Raw genomic sequence first — 23,470 nt, 5'->3', positions numbered from 1 at the left:
GAATATTGAGAGATATTATATTCCTCCAATGAACGTACTGCAGAACACGTTGTACACACAGACTAAATTATAACTACACTGTTGATAGTTTCTGGATCGCTAAGCTAAATAGGCCATATTACTTGTACCAGCACCAGTGCTCCATGTCAATGTAACTTTGTTTAAACAGATTTAAAATTCAAAAGTTTTAACCATTAAACGTATTTAGGAGGTGCAAGGAGACTCTCCTGCCAAGAAATCTATAGCGGAGGAACTAGCCGAACAGGGTTCCAAGGTGTCAGATGATAGGTTCCTACACGGGTTCCTGGCTTCTCTATCCGTTATCATAGTTTCAGAACTAGGAGATAAAACTTTCTTTATCGCAGCCATCATGTAAGTTAATTATTTTATCTTTTCCTTCATCAACGAATCATGAAATGGAATTAAATCATGGGCGTAAACATAAACATAAACATAAACATAAACATAAACATAAACATAAACATAAACATAAACATAAACATAAACATAAACATAAACATAAACATAAACATAAACATAAACATAAACATAAACATAAACATAAACATAAACATAAACATAAACATAAACATAAACATAAACATAAACATAAACATAAACATAAACATAAACATAAACATAAACATAAACATAAACATAAACATAAACATAAACATAAACATAAACATAAACATAAACATAAANAGTTTTAATGAACTGTTAAATTTTTAAATAATATAATATTTCTAGGGCTATGAAGCACCCCAGATTAACAGTGTTTGCTGGTTCTATTTTCTCCCTGGCTATTATGCATGTCATGGCCTCCTTTTTTGGATACGCTACAACAGTCATACCTAGAAGTAATCTCATTTTTATACTTTGTTTTCGTAATTTCAAGTGACCCCTCATATACATTGAGTGGCATATCTGATTCACAACTATACCGTTTAAACCTTCGCCCGATCAGGAGTAAATGATAAATGCTTATTAAGAGTGACTATTTTCAATTGTGGACTCGTTTAAAAGTAACTTTATTTTCAATTGTGGGCTCGTTTAAAAGTAACTTTATTTTCAATTGTGGGCTCGTTTAAAAGTAACTTTATTTTCAATTGTGGGCTCGTTTAAAAGTAACTTGAGGATTTATGCCCAAGAGACAAAGAAGGAAATTGCGAGAACAATGTTCAAGATGGAAAACATACATCTTCCACGTTGTTTCTAAGATAGAGGGTTAAAGAGTACCGTTATGAATAGAACATGCCACGCTCCAAATAGAGGCGGTCAATTCAAATTACATTTCTTTAATGATAGCTTTATCATTATCGTGTAGTATATTAAATCTGTTTTTTTGTTCTGTTCACAGTTGGATTTTTTTCCCTTCTTTTATGTAGTTTGATGTTTTATGTGGCATATCTGATTCACAACTATACCGTTTAAACCTTCGCCCGATCAGGAGTAAATGATAAATGCTTATTAAGAGTGACTATTTTCAATTGTGGGCTCGTATAAAAGTAACTTGAGGATTTATGCCCAAGAGACAAAGAAGGAAATTGCGAGAACAATGTTTAAGATGGAAAACATACATCTTCCTCGTTGTTCCTAAGATAGAGAGTAAAAGAGCACCGTTATGAATATGCCACTCTCCAAATAGAGGCGGTCAATTAAAATTGTGTTTCTTTAACAAAAACTTTATCATTATCGTGTAATATATTAAATCTGTTTTTTTTTGTTCTGTTCACAGTTGGATTTTTTTCCCTTATTTTATATAGTTTGATGTTTTAAGTGTCTGTATAGAATATATACATAAAATGAATATATACATAAAATATTTACTATATGTATAATGTATACATTAAAAAAATTAACTTTCAAACTAGATCTTTAGATGGGTCTCCAAGAACTTTAAATCCGTATGTTGAAGCTTTTAACATTTGAGTTATATGCAGTTATTGTTTCTGTTTCAAATTTGGTTATTTTGAGATGCAATTTTTTTTTAATTCTGTCTTTTTTGGTTCTGTTTTTTTTCCCATTCTTATCTAACTGTTTATTTTTTTCCAGTGATCACCTACTATCTATCTTCCTTCTTGTTTGCCGTGTTCGGATTGAAGATGTTGCACGAGGGATACCATATGTCCAATACCGAGGCCCAGGAGGAGTTCGAGGAGGTGAACGAGGAGCTGAGGAAAAGGGAGGAGAAGGATGGGAAGGGGGACCTCGAGTCCGGAGGAAAGAAGGATATTACCGCGGTGGCCTTCGCCGGGAAGATATTCATTCAGGCGTTTACAATGACAATGTTGGCGGAGTGGGGAGACAGGTCACAGCTAGCCACAGTTATTCTAGGTAGATTTATTGCGTTATCTTGCGTACACTAGGTAGATATATTGCGTTATCTTGCGTACACTAGGTAGATTTATTGCGTTATCTTGCGTACACTAGGTAGATTTATTGTGTCATCTTGCTAACACTAGGTAGATATATATTGCGTTATCTTGCGTACACTAGGTAGATTTATTGCGTTATCTTGCGTACACTAGGTAGATTTATTGTGTCATCTTGCTAACACTAGGTAGATATAATTGCGTTATCTTGGGTATACTAGGTAGATATATTGTGTCATCTTGCGTACACTAGGTAGATATTGCGTTATCTTGCGTACACTAGGTAGATTTATCGCGTTATCTTGCGTACACTAGGTAGATTTATTGTGTCATCTTGCGTACACTAGGTAGATTTATTGCGTCATCTTGCGTACACTAGGTAGATCTATTGCGTTATCTTGCGTACACTAGGTAGATATATTGCGTCATTTGGCACACACTAGGTAAATATATTGCGTCATTTTGCGTACATTATGTAGATATATAGTCATATTGCGTACACTAGGTAGATATATTGCGTCATCTTGTGGACACTAGGTAGATATATTGCGTTATCTTGCGTACACTAGGTAGATTTATTGTGTCATCTTGCGTACACTAGGTAGATATATTGCGTCATTTGGCACACAATAGGTAAATATATTGCGTCATCTTGCGTATACCAGGTAGATAAATTGAGTCATATTGCGTACACTTGGTAGATATATTGCGTCATTTTGCGTACTTTAGTTAGACATATTGCGCACACTAGGTAGATATATTGCATTATATTGCGTCCACTGGGTAGATATATTGAGTCATATTGCGTTCACTAGGTAGATATATTGCGTTCACTAGGTAGATATATTGGGTCATTTAGCGTACAATAGGTAGATATATTGCGTCATCTTGCGTACACTTGGTAGATATAAAGAGTCAGATTGCGTATACTAGGTAGATATTTCGCGTAATCTTGCGTACAGCAGGTAGATATATTGCGTTATATTGCGTACATTAGGTAGATATACTGCGTCATCTTGGATACACTAGGTAGATATTTTGCGTCATATTGCGTACACTAGGTAGATATATTGAGTTATATTGCGTACACTAGGTAGATTTATTGCGCCATATTGCGTATACTAAGTAGATATATTGCGTCATATTGCGATGAGTTGATAGTTAAACTTCGTACAGTAGGTAAATACATCGCGTACGGTAAGTGTTAGGAAATCTATTGTGTATAATTGGTATATTCTAGCTAGATATATTGCGTACAGTTATCTGCTAGCAAGGTACTAATGCAAGGAAAGTTAATTGCGGTTGTGTATACTCTGCGTACATATTGAAACCAGTTCTCTCTGGGCGGTGTTTGTAAACAAGAATATCTATTCTTCATCAGTTTTCGTTCAGTATCCGAGTAGGATTAAAGCATTTAATTTTTTATAATTTTGAAAATTTACATAATAGTTTCCTATGACCAGAAGATTTCATAGATTATTTTTGTCAAAATGGATTCCATGTCAGGCTGTGAAATCCGTCTTGTGTTAACTTTTCCACCCAAAGACAGTAAACTGCAGTACAAAAAATGTGTACACCTCTGAAATAACTTTCCTTGCATTAGTACCTTGTCTGCTAGTATATGTGCACGGCATAAGCATCTTTTAACCTAAATCAAGTTAAAAAAGCACTGTGACCCCAAGTTACAATAGTTCTTTGATTAATGAAATGTGAAATTATAAAAATGAAATGTAGTTTATAAATAAAAAGCAGTTTTAATAATGTTTGAAAAATTATGAAAATATTTAAATGATCGATATTTCAGCTGCCCGTGAGGATGTTTATGGAGTGTGTGTGGGCGGAGTACTGGGACACGCCTTGTGTACTGGACTAGCTGTCCTGGGAGGACGGATTATTGCCACTAGGATATCAGTCAGGACTGTTACACTGGTCAGTTATTTTCAAAATTCAATTCAATCGTAAGGATTGGATGTCATCTGTATTATCATTGTTCCTTTTCAGATGTTTACAGTATTATTATTATTATTATTATTATCCTATGACATAAAGCTGCAATGTACATATGTATGTCACAATTTTCTGAGTCCTAATTGACACATGTACTTTCTTAATCATAAGTTTGGCTTTTTTGTCACAGAAATTGTTGAAAGGACATATAGAGCTCTCTGTTCCGTACAGAGTGATCCGTCTTGCATCGTTATATCCAAATCCTAACTTTCCCATTAAAATTTAGAGAAAAATTAACTGAGATCGTCAAGATTAAAAAGATTATAAATTACGCAGATATAATAAGTTCTAGATTATGTACACAAAAACCGCGCATATGGGTGTCAATGAATACATTTACAATGAATACAAATTTTACGCTGCTAGTCATGAAATACAACTTTGCGTAACCCTTGAAATTATGTTAATTATTATCGTCTACTTTCAGATCGGTGGAGCTGTATTCCTTCTGTTTGCATTCAGTGCTCTAGTGATGAGTCCGGAGGAATAGATTTAACCCTTTATACTTGGATACCAGAGCTTTATTCTCTACTGGATATCAGTTCCGAGAAAACATCCTGTTCCTTCTCCGGGTAGGCTGATTAGTAGGGAACCCGGGGAGAATTTATCAATCAATATTGTAGTTCAATGTATTTCTTGCTCCGGGTGGCTAGTAGGAAACCTGAGATAAACGGTAGATCAACCAGTTAATCAATCAATCAACCCATAGATAAACATTTTTCCGACTGTTAATTTAACTCAATACTAGTATTTATTTGCTCACAAAAATATCTGCTTAAAAGGACCGTAACCATAGTTTCAAGTAACCCTTTATTTAAAGATGACAATGCCCGATTCACAACTGTACCTTTAATAGCTTTGTCGAATCAAGTATGAATTAGATATCAATGTTTATAATTTAGAAAACTGATTTAAAAAAAAATCAATCTAGAAAATTGATCAGAGGAATGGGTCCAAGGGAAACAGGCATTGCCATATTTGCACGAAGGGAACTAGAATCAGGGTGGAAACTGACATAAATATATTTTTCCATCATTATCCAGTCCTCCAAATAGATATGCATTAATTCAAGAATCTGTCTTGAAACTTTTAAACCTGGATTTCTCGATCCTATCTTAAAAACAAGTTATCTGAACTTCGCACTCTAAGTAAGAATTTATCATAAACAAATATTTCTGTTAAATAATGTTTTATAAAGTACTTGTTAAAGGGACTGCTGACGTAATTTCAATTGACTCTTAATTTTACGAGTTGCGTGCTCTATTCACACAATGGTGAGGTTTAAGGCAACAGAGACAATGAAGAATATTGAGAGAATTTATAAGATGGAGAAACGAAGATATTACCTAAAGGGTTCCGTTGTAAATCTGGCATGCAACCCTTTTTTTAATTGAGGCTCACTTGCAATTAGCTTAACAGTCCCATAAAAGTTTGAAAGAGTCAGAAATATTAAAAAACTAGGTTTAATTTAAATTCAGAAATCAGAAATCAGATTCTCTCTAAAAAAAATTTCAATTTCATTTTCTTACATCCCTTGTTTTTATCAAACAAGAATACATATAATTCATAATTTTCTAGCACTGGAATTTAAAGCAATATTGACCAGTTGACAGCTATTTTTCTCTTACACTTGAGTACTTCCTTTTCTTTTAATTTTAAGTTCATTTAGCTCAATGTTTTAGATATTTTATATTGTAGCACTAGTAGCACTACTTGCACACTTTCTTCCATGAAGATTTTTGTTATATTTTACTTACTTTTATTAGCAAAATGAAAATTTTGTTTTTCTCTCTTATTTATATTAAAAAATGTTTATTTTTTATTTAGCAAAAAATGAAAAATAAATTTAGAATTTGTCTAACTTTCTAAAAATCTAATTTTTTCATTATTCCATTAGAACTTAATTCATTCCTATTCCCTCCTTTTAAACAATATGAACACTGTACAAGGTTTGTACACAATGATACCCTCCTGTACTGCGTACATGCTTTTTAACAGTAAAGTTTGTACTCCTATGTATGTTGTACATATGTACGATTGCTTGTTTTGTTTACAATCTTATGTATAATAATTACCAATTGTTTAATGATTATAAAGATGTGTACATTGTACACTATACAATGTACACACTGTACACTCTAAGCTATAATTTTGCATAGCTAAGTTAAATACATGATTGTGATAATTTAACATATTTAATTAGTTCAATTTTACGTTTTGTTTTAACCGATTGTTACAGAGAAAATGCGGGACGTTTGCTGAAGCTTACGCTCAATAAGTTTAAACTAAAAGGTAGTATAAGAAATATTCAAGTAATTACAAGACTGAAAGTGTTGAGCCTCCGATCCCCTGTAGACTTCCCATGGAGGGGGGGGGGGGGCGATCTCATTTCAACAGAAACAAAAAGAAATATAAATGCCACAACCCACTTAGGGATGGGGTCCTTCTTCCTGTTGACCAGGACCTGCAGATACCTTAGGGACCTAGCTACCATCCTGTGCTCAATGGGCATCAGTAAACTCAACAACTTCACAGGACGATCTTGGAACCTGTAGAATAAACCTGGCTACGGAAGCCTGGATCTTTTCTAGCTCTACAATGGTGGCTTTGGACACAACCATGGCTTCGATGGCATAAGGATTGAGGGTATGCAGCATTCCCACAACCCCTGGGCAGTTTGGGATCTGTCCAAGCCAGTCCGGGTACATCCCATTATAGTATGAGCATAGGCCAGAGCTGTTGAAATCATCCTAGCCACGCGTGCCTTAACCAGGTTGTGGCCCTGAATGCTGAGGTCCACCCCTAAGTACTTGGCTATCAGCAACTCTTCTAGACTGGGTTTTGTCTCCTGAGACGACCCAGTGCCAGTGGGCCCCAGTCTGGCCCGAGGATAAGATTACGAGTTTCTCTACCGCAAGTTTCATCCTCATATCTGCACAGAACTGATGTACAGATCATAGGAGTCTGTTCATCCCCTGGATCCTAGTCCGTGTGAATAACACCAGGTCGTCTGCAAATAGCAGTGCTGACACAACAACTCCTGAGAAATTGACCCCCTCTCTCATAGATGGAGCACTCTCCCTAGGCCTGAAAGATACATAGCAAAAAGCAGAGAGTCATTATAGTACATAGACTGTATCAGACTCTTCATCTTACTGCTGAACCCTACTACATCCAGCTTACAGTACAAGAGCTCACTATATCACAGAACGCCAATGACACTGATTGGTTCCTTGTCTTTGCCTTTTGGACTGCTGCCAAAATGATCAGCACACAATCAGCAGTAGAGCGTCCTGCGCTGAACCCGTACTGCACAGGGCCATAGTACCCCTCCCTTTCTCAAATTGGATCCATCCTGGAATGCACAATTTTAGTGAAGAGATTTAGGATGATACTAGAGACCGTAAAGGGGCGTTCCCTTTCACTTCCAAGGACGGCTGCTTCTTATTAATAAGTGTCATCTTTCCTGTCTGGAGGGACTCTGGGACCCTGCTGATCCTCAGCATGTGGTAAACAATATCAGTGAGCAACTCCAGTGCCAGGAGTCCAGCTGCCATGAGCATGTCGCTGGACACCCCGTCAACCCCTGGAGCTCTGTCCCTTTTCAGCTTTGACACTAAGTCCTTGACAGCAAACGTTGTGATTCATGCACTGTCATGTTGCTTTCGGGTACAATCCACTCCTTCCAGCTTCCGGACTCCTTAGCAACTGCTTTAATAAGCTGTTTACCCCTGTAATCTTCTAGAAAATGAGCGCCAGCTGCGCTAGCACAATTCTCTTGACCAGTACTTTGTTCATAATATATATATATATATATGTATATATATATATATATATATATATACATCTATCTATGTATATACTTTGCTTGTCTGTCCGTTTGTATCCAATAAACGTCAAAACGGGTAAACCGATCGAGCCCAATTTTCTTTGCGACCTCGCGTGACCCTAGGGAAGGTTTATGGATGATCAAGTTTTTCAAAAATTTGCCTCCATCAAAATTCTTTTTTAGAAATAAAGGAAATCCACGAATTTTTTTTTATAAAATCCGCGAAAACTTTTGTTTGTTTTTGTTTTACAATGTGTAAGAAGAGAACATGTTCACAATTGAAATGGAAGATGGGTGCGAAGCGCCCTAAAAGCCTAGTATATAATATGTAAATAAAGTTTCCTAAATTGCGTAAATATTGTCAGAATTCCCCGATCCCTGGCGCTAATTATAAATGTCGTCTTTGAAGTGGAGGTTACAGGAAGGGTAAGTAATAGTATAAGGCAGGTTAGGATCGATAATGTACAAGTTGCAGACACCGCCCTTCAGTAGTAAACCTCTGTTAACCTCTAGGATAGGATTAGGTATAATCGATACATTAAAAAAACCTTTAAAAAATTGCGATAAGACGGGGGGGAAGGGGGGGATTTAGCAGTCTGGACATTTAATTTCAGGCCCCTGAAAGTCTAAAAGATGAGAATAAAACAATCAATATAATTGGTAAAAAGACATCCTGAAGAAGCACAACTTTGAAAAACAGAATTTTGATTCCTTGTCTAATGACTTTGATAATTATGATGATAATGAAGATGATAATTATAATGATAATGATAACGATAATGATAATGATAATGATAATGATAATGATAATGATAATGATAATGATAATGATAATAATAGTAAAAGGTCTGATTTGATATTTTTATGAATCAACATTTAAACGTATAAAAATGTTAATGGAATCAGTGAAATTATGAATAGTTCAAAAAGTAAACCAGGAGTTGATAGAATAAATAATCAATCTCATCAAAATTTGATTATTAAATCAAAGAATCATTGATTATCAAATCAAAGAAGCATTGATTATCGAATTAAAGAATTATTGATCATCAAATCAAAGAATCCATAAATGAATGAATCATTCAATTATTCAATCATTGAATTGATGAATCAATGAATCAATTATTCAATTAATTAATCAATCAAGTGAATCAATGAATCAATTATTCAATTCATTTATCAATCAATTAATAAATTGATCAATGAATCAATGAATCATTAAATAATTTTATTGACAAAATATTGAATTAATAAATCTTTGAATTAATGAAAGCAAAAGAAACGCTTTCAATTAAAACCACTTTTAAAATTCGTTGATGGTGATGGACCAAACCTCTGTAGAGTAGATGTTAGTTCCACATTTTATTGAAAATATATTTCGGTCTGGGTTGACCCTCGTCAGTTCTTGAGATTGTTTTGTCAAAATGATTAAAAACAAACTCTTTATATTTATACTTCAGTCTACAGATTTAATTGTAAACAATGAACATTCCTTTCACAGATTGAGCCTGAATGCAACTGCATGGGTTGGATGAGAACCAGATGAAGGATGACCGGGAAAACATAAAAGAGAAGAACAAGAAGAACAACACGAACGAGAATATTAAGTTAATGATGAATTCCAAGGAGCTGAACGTCAATGTCCCGCTCGCTACCGTTGACTCAGATTCTGAGGAGTTTGAGGTAACAGCTTTAACAGAAATTAAAGTAAATAGTCCAAAAAAAATGATTAAGCAATGGAATTAAATATTACAAAATGACAGACAATTTTTAATTTCTATGAGATATTTTGATAAAAACTTTCTTCACAAGAATTAAATAAACCGATGTGAATCGCAAACCATCCTTTTTTAAAAAATCATAGAGCACAGAAAATCGGGGAGGAAGAACAAATGTTTACTGCAGACATAAATTTTCAAGTTTAATGGGGCTGTACACGTAAATTCAATCTCCTTTTAAAGAGTGGTATATGTCTGATTCATGCTGGCACCGTTAAAAGTTTTCTGATGAGGTATGAATTAGAAATCTTGAAAACGGATTATTTTCAAATGTGATTTCTCTACAAAAGTTACATGTTCATTTCCACGACAGGAAAATCATGGAGAAATTATCACTTGAAAATACGCCTTTAGTTCCTTATAATTTAATCAGATTTCTTTTTAAATCAGACAGATGTTTTGTTCAGGGTTTCTCTGAGTTTAGTCTAGCCGGAGGAGAGCAGAAGAGTTCTAATGTATCTCCGGAGAACGGAGTACTCAACCTAGGAGGAGGAGGGATGGATTCTATGACAGGGAGTCTAGAGGATCTTGTCTCCACCTTCGACGAGAAGCTGACAATGTGCTTTGCCGACTACCAGGAGCAGGTTGACAAGATAGCTCCGGTCCAGGTAAAATATATTACATCTTGAACGATAAATATTTGATCTTCATATAGCAAGAACTTGTATGAGGTTGTTAAAATAGACGGTCTAAGTCTCCTATATCAGAAAAGGGGGTAATTAATGGTAAACTGTGAATAATTATTATTAAAAAAAAACGCGTAGTGGAGTTTCTTAAGCTAGTCTAATCACTTTAACAATACTTCGTTTCTTAATATATCTCTCAGAAACTCAGTATAGAGCAAATGTTCTTAATATCTTGTTTCTAATATTATGTCATAAAATTTAAAATTTACATATATCAGTACTATATACATTTTATTTGATTTTATCACCGCCCTTTTCCACTGTGTTATGGCATGACTACTTAAGAAATTTAAGTCTTCCTTACTTTTGCCAAAAATTACTTTTTTTCAGTTTTTTGTAAATTTTATCTATTGTTGTTATTAAATTATATTTAGTTGCGTTGGGATAATTTGTGAACATTTGTTAGAGGATTGATTGGTTCAATGGTTAAGTAGAAAACCAAAATCATTCTTTTATTTTGTGAATTTCTCCTCCGGACTACAAATGACGTCTCAAAATTAAGATGATAAAAGTCTAACTTGTTGTTAACTTTTTTTTTTAGGTTCGGTCTCAAGAGGAGATAATGAATGAATGCCAGGTTTGGTGGACGCTGACCGGAAACTTTGGGAATATTATGCCGATAGACTGGAGCAAAACATATACAAGGAAACATTATTATTAAATCAAAACATTTATTATGAAATATGAAATATAAACATTTATTATAAAACTTAAACATCTCTCATAAAATCTTAACTTCATTATTAGATTGAAACATTTATTATTAAATCTAAACATTTATTATTATATTTAAACATTTTGTTACCTACATATTTAATTAATCAAAACATTTATTTTTGAATCAAAATATTTTTTAATCAAAATATTTTTCAAATCAAGGCAAATAAACATTTTTCAATATAATTTATTTTTAACAAAATGAAATCCTTTACAAGTTCGCATCAAATTTAAATCTCTTCTATATTTGAAAAAAAGCAATTCTTGATAATTTTTTATTAACTAATTAAAACATTGACTGGAAGATTAAGATTTTGTTGAGTAGCACTGATACTGATATATTTCTTCTAATTATAAACTAATATTTATATTTTGTTGAGTAGCACTGATACTGATATATTTCTTCTAATTATAAACTAATATTTATATTTTGTTGAGTAGCACTGATACTGATATATTTCTTCTAATTATAAACTAATATTTATAAATAAATGTTTTCAGAGCTAAACATATTCCAACATTAAACCTTTGTGATCCTAGACCAACAGGTACCAATCAATTAATCAATTAAATAAATCCTGTAAGTAACATATTAATTTGAGGTACCCATAATGAAAAAAGATGTTAAAAAATTCTAATAATTATTCATTTCATTTATTTATTCTTTTCAATAATCAACAATACAAACTCCTATTTTTACTCAGATCTAATCTTTAACTAAAATCTAAATTCATTTTTTCTTGGTATTTTAATGAAAAAGATAGTGGATATTGTTAAATTCAAACGTTTGATCTCGATATCAAATGTGGGCAATTTTGGTGTGTGGATCAATGCTTGATCTCTTTTTTTTTAAAGTTATCCCTGTGGGGTATAAACATCATGATATATTAAAGTGGAATTAAATTGATCTGGAGATCTAAATAAGATGGAGATCAATGCTTGATCCTGAGAGATTAAGCTATCTCTCATTGGACAAATACAATTAACTAATCTGTCATCTCATTTCATCAAGTTTTGAAAAATCGCGTAATCTCCCCTCGATTGCTCATTAATCATTCTGTTCATTAATAATTTTCCAGGACAACTTTAAAAAATCCACAAAAAAAAAACATTTTTTAAATTCACGAATTTAAGAGCCTACTTTATCCAGGCGATATTGACGGTGATGGTGCAGAGGACGATATGGTTGCAGCAGATCTGGATATGCACCAACTTATTCTTAACTCAGATTCACAAAAATCGGTCAGTTTTAACAACTCTTGCTAAATATTTTGTTTCGTCTTCTTAAAAAACAAATATGGAACTAATCGTTTCAATGATTCGGGGAGGGGAGGGTGGGGATTTTAGGAAAACAAAATTTTAAAGGAAAAATATGAAGTCAGATTTTGGGGATATTGAAATAGAGACGGCTTTAAATAGGGGAATCAAAATGACTAGAACATTGAGTTGGTTTAAACAAGTAAACTGTTGGGTTGAAACTAGTATTTTGATACATTCATTGTTGTCATCATTGTCCATTAATGTTCAATTTATACATTTAATCAGTATCATTTGACAAAATAAATGTATTAGGCTTATTTTCCATTTTCAAGCGTCACATACATTTTTTCTTCAGGATCCAATAAAATCTGCTGAAGAGGTTCTCCAAGAGATTGATGATATTATTGACGACGACGATGAAGATGATGATGAAGATGGACGTGAACCTGTAGGTCTAGATCCTCCTGGTTTCCTTCCTCCCCACTCTATCCGTTCTTCTACATTTATCGGGCAGGCGCTCCAGGGACGCAAACTTGAGGATTTATCAGTTCAAGAACTTTCCCAGATTCTCTCCGATGTGGAAACATTGGTCCGGGATCTTAGTGAAGAGCTGGTAGCTGATCTAGGGACCAGAGACGAGCTAGAATTTGAAAAGGTGAATTATGGAAATCATGAATTTATGAAATAACGAAAAATCATCGTTTTTTCGAGATAGAAGAAGTCTGGAAATGTCAAAATCAAAAGCAAACAAAATCTTCCCGTAGTCGGTTCAAATGATAAGATTAATGTACAGTGCTAATCAGAAAGACCCGGAATTAATTTACAATTAATCAGACGACTTTACAATATAATTTTACAAATATGATTGATGAAACGATGATTACAATATAGTTCTGCCATTTCCAAAATGTGGTCTGCCTTTCTTGAGCATTTAAAATTGCCCGAGATATATATGTAAAATCGTCTGATTAACTGTTACTTAATTCTAATTATGACTGTATAAGAAAAAGGATATATAAGATCTGGACAAAAGTTAACGGATTTTTTTTTAAATCGTCTGCACCTTTTAGATTAATTAAAGCTGATAATTAATAATTAAATCTAATTAGATAATTTGATTCAGGAATTAAAGAATAATTTTATCTCGCTGCTTCTATCAATACAATCGAAACGACGACAGAGTAACATTGACGGGCAAACATCGAAACGAAGGTAAAAAAACCAGTGCCTAGGATCCAGATTCAATGGATCTGCAACATTTTAAATGTCTGAATCCGGGTCCGAATCTTAAAAAATATTTGGATCCGCGGATCCGAACCCAGATGCAAAAATGTCAACTAAAACATCGAAAAAAACTTCATTAAAACTTTCCTCATCATTAAATTGTAAATAAAGTTTTGCAGAAAAAAATAGCGTAAAAAGAAGAAGAAAATTTTTAAAATTTGGGTTGGTAAATATTCATAAAATCGGATCCGAATCCATTTTTTAAAAGGACGGATCCGGATGAAATGTATTCTAATCACTGTCTAAAACAATCTATTCCAAGACTTGATTTAGAAAAATCACCTTATATATGATTGTAGAAGTAGGATGTCCTTAAACATAAAATCTGTTTTATCTGTTTTATTTGAAAACGAACATTTTTGATTCAGTGTTTTTTCACCGGGAAATGGTCAATCTTTGAATACTTCAAGTAACGGGGATTTCCCCTTTATTATTTGCTAATTATATTTAACCTTTTTTAGTAAAAATCGTCGAGACGACAAGTATTTAACTACAGTGATACCTTACAACGCGGAGCGAGGTTGTCCTCCTCTCCCCACTCTCCAGGTCCTCGTCAAGATACTCAAGAGTATAAACGAGGATAGTCCTGCAGTTCCCGCCTTACTTACAGATTATATTCTCAAGATCCTCTGCCCAACCTAACCTAGCCTCCACTTTTTATATATTTACTCGTGTCAAACATATTTTATTCGTCACAAAACGCGCAAACTATTTTTTAGTTTCTCACAACAACCGAACCAAGAATATTAGATCTTTGCTAACAATATTTTTAGTCACAAAATCAAACATTCTCATTAAAGAGCACCCTATTATTGTTTCTATTTCAAGCTGCTTTTATACTGGTTATACTTAGAGCTGCTTTTGGACCTACTTGCACTAAACTTAGAGATTTGCTTGGTTTTAACTTAGAGCTGCTCTCAGGTTTTACTCGGAGCTTTTTAAAGTTAAAATTGGAGCTTTTTCTCCTTTAGTTTAGAGCATAACACTATTTTTTGTGAAATTGGCTGCTCTGCGCTATACTTTAAGTGGTTTAATATTTGTTATTTAAAACCTATGCTCTAGGTATAGCTCTATGCTTGGAGATGTATTTCACTACCTATACTCTGCTTCTCTTATTCTGTTAGATTAATTTAATTTTACTGTACTGCACCTACTTTACTGTACAGTACCGTACTGCACCCACTGTACTGCCAGCTGGAGCAAAATTATCGAGATGTAAATAAACTAAAAAAAGTTGCAAAGTGTTTTTATTTTTATTAGTTTAATAAATTTTCAGAAGAACCATGTTTAACTAGATAGTAGATATGTCGGATATTGTTAGACGGTTGAACGTGAGTCGGAGATCTCTGAGTAAGGTTGTTTCTTCCAAGAGGAAACTCGATGAAACAAGGATTGATAAAATCGGGTTCATTCGGAAAACTTTTCCTGATCAAATGTTAATTAGAAGCCTGGATCGAATTTAATGAATTGGAGAGGTCTCTGAACTCCCTACCGCCGGTTCAAATCCTCAATCACCGATTCAAATCCTCGCGAATATTTTACTATGAATCGGTAATTTAAATATTAACCGGCAGTTGGTAAGGTGTTAATGCCCGATTCACAACATTATACCGTTAAAAGCTTTTTTTAATCAAGTATGAATTTGATATAAATGTCTAGTTTTGAAAACTGATTATTTTCAATTGGGTTTTGTCTACAAAGCAAATTGGAACTTCATTACGTATACACAAACTCAGATACAGAAATTTTACTGTTCTTTTGATGAAAAAGGAATTGTCCGAGTTTCTTTTTTTCCGTTTTTAAGACTTCCACATACAAAGCCTCGTTTAAAGAGAGTAAATTACAAGGGTACTCTTCAAACCTTTGACTGATAAAGGAATTAATATGGAGTTATTGTAATTGTTCATAACTTTGCAACCTGTTTTAGTTTGTGTTATGTTATTAAATTATTATTTTGAAGAAATATAAATACTGTTATTGAAAAAAGAATATATTTTAAATTTAGATTTTAAAGTTCGCGTTGGACATCGTACATAGAATATTTGTGGTTCCCGATAAATATGTAAAGTTAGCTGTGATGAGTTCTATCTGAATGCTAGTGTGTATATTCCCGCGATTTTACAAACGGAGTTCTCTGTCGAGGATAGTGAGACGAAGGTTTATAGGGTACCGTATTCAATCGGACATGCAACTTTATAAAAGAAGAGTCAGTTGATATTGTTAAGCTCTTAAGCTATCAAAACTACATTGATAAGAATCAAGATTTTACCAATGCACATAGGGACCTAAGTCCTCCCAGAGCCACATTAAGTTCTTCATCACAGTCGAAATCTCTGGGCGGGTCTCCTATTCTCTCCAGGAAGGTTCAGAACACAACCCGGAGCCCGAATGCATCCCATCTCTTGGATCAGGTTAAAACCTAGCTCTGGTCAAATTACGTAAACTAAACTTGAAACAAGTAAAATATTATTATCTAAAAAACAGGTTTTCAAACCAATAAAGGGTTTGTTCATGTATTTGTTCATGTAACATTCCATTTAAAACCTTAAAATGTCTGAGAATAAATTTTGAAAATATCTTCGTTTTTTTTCTCTAAAACTTCTGATTTTGATTTTTACTTTCGGATTTCATAAAGTAGAAACAAATATCACAATTTACAGAATTTTACATTTTTAAAGATGGATAAACGCCGTAATCTTCAACACTATTATTCATATTAAGGTTTCAAGGGTACCCTATTGAATCTGGCATGCACTTCTATACATTCGGGGTCACTTAAAATTACCATGGCAGGCCCTTTAACTATACAAAAGGTGGTTTAAGGCCTTGTTAAAGTTTTTCTCCGGAAGTTTGGACGGAAGCAATATCTATTTATGTTATTGTATTATTAAGCGCGAAAAAGTTTTTGCCGGGATTTTTATTTTTTTTTAGTTTGTTTATGATCAAAATGAAAGTATTTTCACACCGAACGTAGTGAGGTCTGAAAAGTCACTTAATCACCCTCCAACGGGAATCATTAGGTTTGTTAAATTCCATCAAAATTTAATGAAATATTTTTATTATTTTTCAGGACAATTCGTTATTTAACGATCATATCAAGGATATCCTACTCCAGGCTGAGGAAACTACTGGACAAGGTTCAGACTTGAAGGAAAACCGTCTCCAGGATAAAGAAACTCCTAGAAAAGACCTATTCTCAGATGACTCGGAGGATATATTTGCAAACAGTGATGATGATTCACTCTTTACAACCCCAAATATCGCTCATATGAAAACTCCTGGTTCTGGGGGATCAAAGACTCCTCAAAACAGAATTCCAAAAATCGCGCATTCAAGTACTCCTGTTACAATTACTTCAAATAGCTCAAGAACTCCTTGCCGAAGAGGTTCAAGACTCCAACTTTTAAGTACTCCTAGCTCTTATTGCTCTGAAACATCCAGAAACCGAACCCCTGGAACTCAAAAATCCACCAAGGACAATAATTGCAGAGAAGGTTTGAGAAGTTCTTTACCAAAGTCAGGCATAATTTCACCTGAGGTTCCTATGCAGAAAACTCAAAACACTCTCGGTATGTTAATTTCAGATTTGCAACCAAGTATCCAAAAATTAACACAATTTATTATGTTTCACTAAAAGTTTACATCTTTAATAATTTATCTTTTTAAGAATTGTGAAGCTATAAAAAACTGAAAACTTAGCAGTCTAAATATTCCATTTCCTTAAAACTAAGCAGCTGCATAGGTCTGGAAACTAAGTAGTTGCATAGACCTAGAAACTAAGTAGCTGTATAGGTCTGGAAACTAAGCAGCTGCATAGGTCTGGAAACTAAGCAGCTTCATAGGTCTAGAAACTAAGCAGCTGCATAGGTCGAAACTAAGCAGCTGCATAGGTTGAAAACTTAGCAGCTGCATTGGTCCGGATAAAATTAGCCTCATTTTCTGTTTTTAGGAAGCAGCGGGGACTCGCAAGATTCTCAATTAATCTCTTCTCTGCCTCTCTCAGTCCTGGACATTAGGAACCAACCTTCAATCTAATAAATTCAGATATTTTACAATAAAGAAAATCAGCAAATAAAATAAATTTTTCGGTCCAAGAAAAAATTAAAATATCAAGAGACTTTTGTTTTTTTTCTGTTTGAGAGGTCAGCAAAAATTGATAACAAATCACTGTGACGCGACGGGGCGAGTCTCAGGACAAGAATATTCAAATAAAATTGGGCCATTTACAATTCACATTCCATAAATTTTATAAGATTTACATTAACCGTTAACATTTGTTCCTCAATATTCACTTTGCTTGACAAGAAGGTTTGTTATCTAGAAAACGAGTACTAGAGGAACCGTTAACTCCTAAACCTGTTCAGAAAATTACCGCGGGTAATCCTGAACCTCAGTTTGCCAATGTAAACCTTGTATCGGAGAACTGTGACCGGGGTCCGTTCTTCGGTCTCCCTGACCGGGTTCGGGAGCTCTACAGAGAACTCAAGGGTATTTCGGAGCTGTTCCCCTGGCAGTCGAAGTGTTTACTCTCCGGAGCAGTTCAGAGTAAATTAAACCTTCTCTACTCTCTACCCACTAGTGGTGGGAAAACTTTAGTTGCGGAGATAATTATGCTTCAGGCAACCTTCTCAATTCTACTAAATCATCTTTTAGATCAGTTAGAATTTTTTGCGGGGGCTGAAGGTTGGCAATTTTGCCGCCAAATGCACTCCATGTTTTCAGTTGGAATTTGAAAGGGTTGCGTGTTTTAAAATTCCATTAAATTTTCTTTTTGATATTTTAACTATGTTACCATTAAACTATGGCTATTAGCTAAATTATTTTACAATCCTATATTTATTACTTTACCAACCTAGGATGATCATTTTAGGTATTTTTACACTCTGGTTGTATAAGAAAATTTTTGAGAAGAAGTTTTTCTGCCTGATTTTTTAGATCAGTAGTCTCTCAAATGAACTATGGCTAACTTATTTTGATCTCGATATTGAGCGGTTTATGAGCGTATCTACGTGCGTACATTGAGCTAGCATTTAGCCTATATTGAGCATACATTAAGCGTACATGGAGTGTACATTAAGAATTATCAAGCGTACATAAGGCGTACATTTAGCGGACATTAAGTTTACATTGAGCTTACCTTAAGTATACATTTAATGTATATTGAGAGTGGTTGATCCACAGGAACTGCTCTGCTACCGTAAGAACTGTATATTTGTTCTCCCGTATGTTAGCTTAGTCCAGGAGAAGATCAGGTCCTTGGCTCCCTTTGCGTTGGAGCTAGGATTCTATCTGGAGGAGTATGCAGGGTCTAGAGGCAGGTAAACATACATAAATTTAAAAAGAATAATTCTTCATGAAAATATCTTTATAATGTAAACATAATTTCATAAGATCCTCTATTTATAGAGTGGCATATCCGGTTCACAATTTTACCGATAAAAGCTTTGTTAGGTCAGGGATGAATGAGATATGCATGTTTATCACTTTGAAAAATTATTATTTTCCATTATGGTTTCTCTTAAAAAGCAGATTTATGTTCCAGAAACCACGGAGGAAATTTTCAGAATTAAAGACTTTTCCAGCTAGAAGAGCGACGATATCATCCACATTATTGATCCGATAAAGTTTTAAAGGGTACCAGTGTGAATCGGACTTAATAGTTACAGTTGCAATTACGATACATTAACCCTTTTAGGTTTCCTCCGGTAAAACGAAGACACAAGAACTCCTTGTTTGTCTGCACTATAGAGAAGGCCCACGCTCTCTTTAACTCCCTGGTTGTGGATAACCGTCTTGACGAGGTCGGTCTTGTCGTTGTCGACGAGGTTCATATGCTCGGAGAAGATACACGCGGAGCAAACCTAGAATCCTTCCTGGCTAAACTCAAATACTTGAACGGGACCTTGAGCACTAAGATCCAGATAATCTCGATGAGCGCGACGGTTGGAAACCTGATGGAGCTGAGTAGGTTCCTGGAGTCGGAGTTGTATACGGACTCCTGGAGACCAGTTCAACTTGAGGAGTTTATCAAGGTATAACGAGTTATAGGAGTTGAAGAAACTTTTTAAACAACAATTTTTTTAAATGACATTTTTCTAAAATAATTACTGACCTATTTTCAAGTTGCCCTCCATTTAAAGAGCTACACGCAGGATTTACAACGGTTTCCCTAAACCTTTGTCTGGAGCAATAATTACGAGATATCCTTATTGTATCATTGTCATCATTGAATGATGGATTTATGCATCAAAGACAATGAAGGAAATTGACAAAATTTATCTCTGTTTAGTGGTAAACGTAGAGAAACTACGATATCTTCCTCATTGCTACGCAAACGGAGGTTTAAAAAGTACCGTTCTGAATCAAAAATGCTTCTCTTTTTGATATGGCGGGTCAATCAAAATAATGTGTACAGTCCCTTTAAATACTCTGCCTGCAGGTAGGTAGAGACGTGTACAGCGTGACCCCCCAGGAGTCCGAGCAGTTCAGGTTGAAGAGGAAGCTTGATGTTGGAAACTATAATCAAGAAATGATCAAGATGGATGAAGATTATCTAACTAATCTTGTTCTAGAGGTAAAGTGACGGATTGTGTGTAGAACAATGGAAAGGAACTGTATTCAAGTGTCATGTATTAGGACTGATGAAAAACTGGGTTTTTGTAAATAAACAACATTTAATTAATAATGGTTAGGAACAGGAACATTTTGACCGTCCTTTACAATTTTGGTTATTTTTTTTATTAAGGAAGTTCGTAGCAGCTCTAATATGTCACATTAAATGTGAACCTAAACCCTCTTATCATAGTTTTAAGCTGATATAATAAAAATTAACATTTAGACAAAATTTGATTTTTAAGTTTCAATATTTAGAGATTTCCAATTTAGATTTTTCAATTTAATTTTTAATTATTTCATCTCAAATTCCTCAGGTTTTCCCCGAGCACTCCTGCCTAGTGTTCTGTGATACCAAGAAGAGGTGTGAGAATGTTGCGGAGATGATTTGTAAGATTATTTTCCGACAACTCGAACTTGCTAACAAAGTTTGCAATCATAAGAGAGAAGAGAGGAAACAACTCTGCCGGTCCTTACTCCAGGACGGAGCAGGATACATGTGTCAGATTCTTCGGAGGACTTTAGAGTTCGGAGTAGCGTATCATCATAGGTTAGTAGAATAAGAGAGGAATAGGGGGATAGATAGATAGATAGATATTTCGGCTAACATTATAATAAATACATTTTACATTTTATAATTTTTTTACTAAACAATTATTAGCCAGGGCTACAGCCTAACCATTTCTGGTTGTTTTGATTGGCTGACCCTCCAAAGTTTTATAGATACATTTTATTTTTTAAAATAACAAATAACGAATATACTACACAATTCACAAAGTAATTTTTAAAAAAAGTAAAAAAAAAGAAGGATGGGTGAATAGCAAAGGGAAAAAGGGAAGAGAAGGAGAAACCCCAGCACTAAAAAATCCAATTTTTGTAGATAATATGTTACAGAGTGGTTTACAAGATTTTCAAATTACATGAGTAGCAGTTCCTGTTTTTACATTTAAATTCCTTATATTTAGAAGCCAGATATATTTCATATTCGTTTTGAAACTAAGTACTGATAATGAACATTTAATATTCATTGGAACACTATTCCAAATTCTCGTGAGAAATATTTTTGGAAAAGGTTTAAGATATTTGTTTCTTATTAATTCCAATTTAGAACTTTGTGTCTTATTAGGTTCTACAAATGGAGCAAACATTCCATTAAAAGACGAAGGAAGTTTTTCTTTTATATATTTATACATAAAAGTAGAAGCATTATGTTTGTGTATATCAGATAATTTAAGCATTCCAAGTTTAGAAAACAAAGGATCTGTATGCTGTGAATATCTTTTATCTGACAAAATCCGTATTGCTTTCTTTTGAAGTTTAAATAATTTTCCTATTTTATTGTTTTTTAATAGGGTTTCACCACAGTTTTCACACTCTTCCTCATAGAGCAAGCTTATATATCAGATCATTAAATTTTTTGATGGCAAAAATTGTTTATTTTGGACGGGAGAAAATTCAAATTCAAAAATTTTAAAAATAAACTAATTTTTGTTTTATTACTAAGTGGGTTAACTATGGACGAGAGAAAGGTTCTAGAAGAAGGATTCCTTTCTGGGTGTATTGGTGTACTGTGCTGTACCAGTACACTAGCAGCAGGGGTCAACCTTCCGGCGAGACGGGTCATCATCAGATCTCCATTTATGGGCAGGAACCAGCTCTCACATACACAGGTATGAAATAAGCTTGGATAGACCAGGGGTTCATCTAGAATTGTTTTGACTGAACATTGTACAGTACACCCATTACATCCAAAAAGTCGCAAATAATTTCGGCATCCATAAAATCCGCTTCAATTAGTCTCTTTGTTCATAAAATCTTTCGCAATTAGTAAATTAGTCCATAAAATCTTTCGCAATTAGTAAATTAGTCCATACAATCTGCCGCAATTAGTATATTAGTCCATAAAATCTGCCTCAATTAGTATATTAGTCCATAAAATCTGCCTCAATTAGTATATTAGTCCATAAAATCTGCCTCAATACGTATATTAGTACATAAAAACTACTACAATTAGTATTTTAATCCATGAAACGTACTATGATTAGTATCTTAATCCAGAAAATCTGCCACAGTTAGCATCTTAGTCCAGAAAATCTGCCACAGTTAGCATCTTAGTCCAGAAAATCTACACCTGCCGCTAAATCTCTAGATGAACCCCTGACATAAACTCATAATATCAAAACCAACTATTTTATTCAAAAGTGAACTAAATCATAATTCGAAGCTTATCAGAAGAACTAGGAAAATGATAAATTTGTCTAATTTTTTTGTTTTTATTTTAGTACAAACAGATGACAGGACGGGCAGGTAGAGCTGGGTTGGATACTAAAGGAGAATCATTTCTCATGGTGAAACCGAACCAGGTTCAACTAGTCACAGATGTAGTCACCTCTCCTGTAGAACATTGTATCTCTAGTCTTCATAAATCCGGAAGTTTAGGTTTAGCAACCCTGGTTCTCAACTGCATGTATCTGGGTTTAATTACCACACCACAGGTCGCAAAGGAGATTGTTGAACAAACCCTTCTCCGGATCCAAGCAGATAAACTATCCGTGAACCTGGAGAATGAGCTGACTGCTAGCTTTGATCTACTCTTCAATAACAATCTAATTACCACTGTTGATGAATCCCTGGCTACACAGCAAAGAATTCATATGAGTACACAGATCAAACCAACCAGGCTGGGTAGAGCTGCAATACAGGTACAGTACACGGATACAACCAGGCTATACAGGTACCGCTGTACATAGATAAAACCAAGCTTTACAGGTACAGTACATTGATACAACCAGGCTACACAGGTACAGTACACTGATACGATACAACCAGGCTATACAGGTACCACAGTACATAGATAAAACCAAGCTTTACAGGTACAGTACACTGATACAACCAGGCTATACAGGTACCACAGTACATAGA

General features: G+C 34.2%; 3 protein-coding genes across 5 annotated transcripts in view; all 3 read left to right on the top strand.

The window, feature by feature from the left end:
* The window catches only part of LOC111711046 (uncharacterized), a 13,944-nt gene extending 8,451 nt beyond the window's left edge, over positions 1-5,493 (top strand). Inside the window, exons 12-16 of the mRNA XM_023485288.1 lie at positions 209-372; positions 751-860; positions 2,056-2,337; positions 4,180-4,304; positions 4,810-5,493. Of these exons, the coding sequence (XP_023341056.1) occupies positions 209-372; positions 751-860; positions 2,056-2,337; positions 4,180-4,304; positions 4,810-4,872 (744 nt within the window). The 3' untranslated portion in view covers positions 4,873-5,493. The remainder of the gene's footprint in view (positions 1-208; positions 373-750; positions 861-2,055; positions 2,338-4,179; positions 4,305-4,809) is intronic.
* Positions 5,494-6,275: 782 nt separating this feature from the next.
* Positions 6,276-15,172, top strand: LOC111711418 (fasciculation and elongation protein zeta-2). 2 transcript variants are annotated; one of them, XM_023485785.1, is made up of 9 exons: positions 6,276-6,674; positions 9,713-9,894; positions 10,397-10,597; positions 11,217-11,320; positions 11,894-11,940; positions 12,543-12,634; positions 13,008-13,307; positions 13,776-13,864; positions 14,398-15,172. In XM_023485785.1, exons 2-9 carry the CDS (start codon positions 9,724-9,726, stop codon positions 14,576-14,578), a joined length of 1,185 nt encoding a protein of 394 aa, XP_023341553.1. In that variant the 5' UTR covers positions 6,276-6,674; positions 9,713-9,723; the 3' UTR covers positions 14,579-15,172. The 2 variants fall into 2 exon arrangements, with proteins under 2 accessions (XP_023341553.1, XP_023341560.1); XM_023485792.1 differs by lacking the exon at positions 6,276-6,674 and adding an exon at positions 8,648-8,735.
* A 50-nt stretch (positions 15,173-15,222) lies between these two features.
* The window catches only part of LOC111711409 (helicase POLQ-like), a 10,079-nt gene continuing 1,831 nt past the window's right edge, over positions 15,223-23,470 (top strand). For both annotated transcript variants that reach the window (XM_023485772.1, XM_023485762.1), the window contains exons 1-11: positions 15,223-15,326; positions 16,218-16,347; positions 17,007-17,505; positions 17,886-17,952; positions 18,258-18,555; positions 19,118-19,254; positions 19,632-19,968; positions 20,376-20,510; positions 20,866-21,098; positions 22,053-22,218; positions 22,831-23,250. In XM_023485772.1, the coding sequence (XP_023341540.1) occupies positions 15,241-15,326; positions 16,218-16,347; positions 17,007-17,505; positions 17,886-17,952; positions 18,258-18,555; positions 19,118-19,254; positions 19,632-19,968; positions 20,376-20,510; positions 20,866-21,098; positions 22,053-22,218; positions 22,831-23,250 (2,508 nt within the window). In that variant the 5' untranslated portion in view covers positions 15,223-15,240. The remainder of the gene's footprint in view (positions 15,327-16,217; positions 16,348-17,006; positions 17,506-17,885; positions 17,953-18,257; positions 18,556-19,117; positions 19,255-19,631; positions 19,969-20,375; positions 20,511-20,865; positions 21,099-22,052; positions 22,219-22,830; positions 23,251-23,470) is intronic.

The sequence above is a fragment of the Eurytemora carolleeae genome, unplaced genomic scaffold, assembly GCF_000591075.1.
Source record: "Eurytemora carolleeae unplaced genomic scaffold, Eaff_2.0 scaffold32, whole genome shotgun sequence".
In the NCBI taxonomy this organism is placed as follows: domain Eukaryota; kingdom Metazoa; phylum Arthropoda; class Copepoda; order Calanoida; family Temoridae; genus Eurytemora; species Eurytemora carolleeae.
Note: the sequence above shows the minus strand (reverse complement) of the source record. Positions and strands in the feature narration are given on the sequence as shown.

Excerpts from the sequence above, each read along its gene's own strand:
- LOC111711418 (XM_023485785.1), top strand. The coding sequence starts at position 9,724 with ATGCAACTGCATGGGTTGGATGAGAACCAGATGAAGGATGACCGGGAA. Across the intron at positions 11,941-12,542 it reads TTGTGATCCTAGACCAACAG|GCGATATTGACGGTGATGGT; the intron begins GTACCAATCAAT and ends TACTTTATCCAG. Across the intron at positions 13,308-13,775 it reads ACGAGCTAGAATTTGAAAAG|GAATTAAAGAATAATTTTAT; the intron begins GTGAATTATGGA and ends AATTTGATTCAG.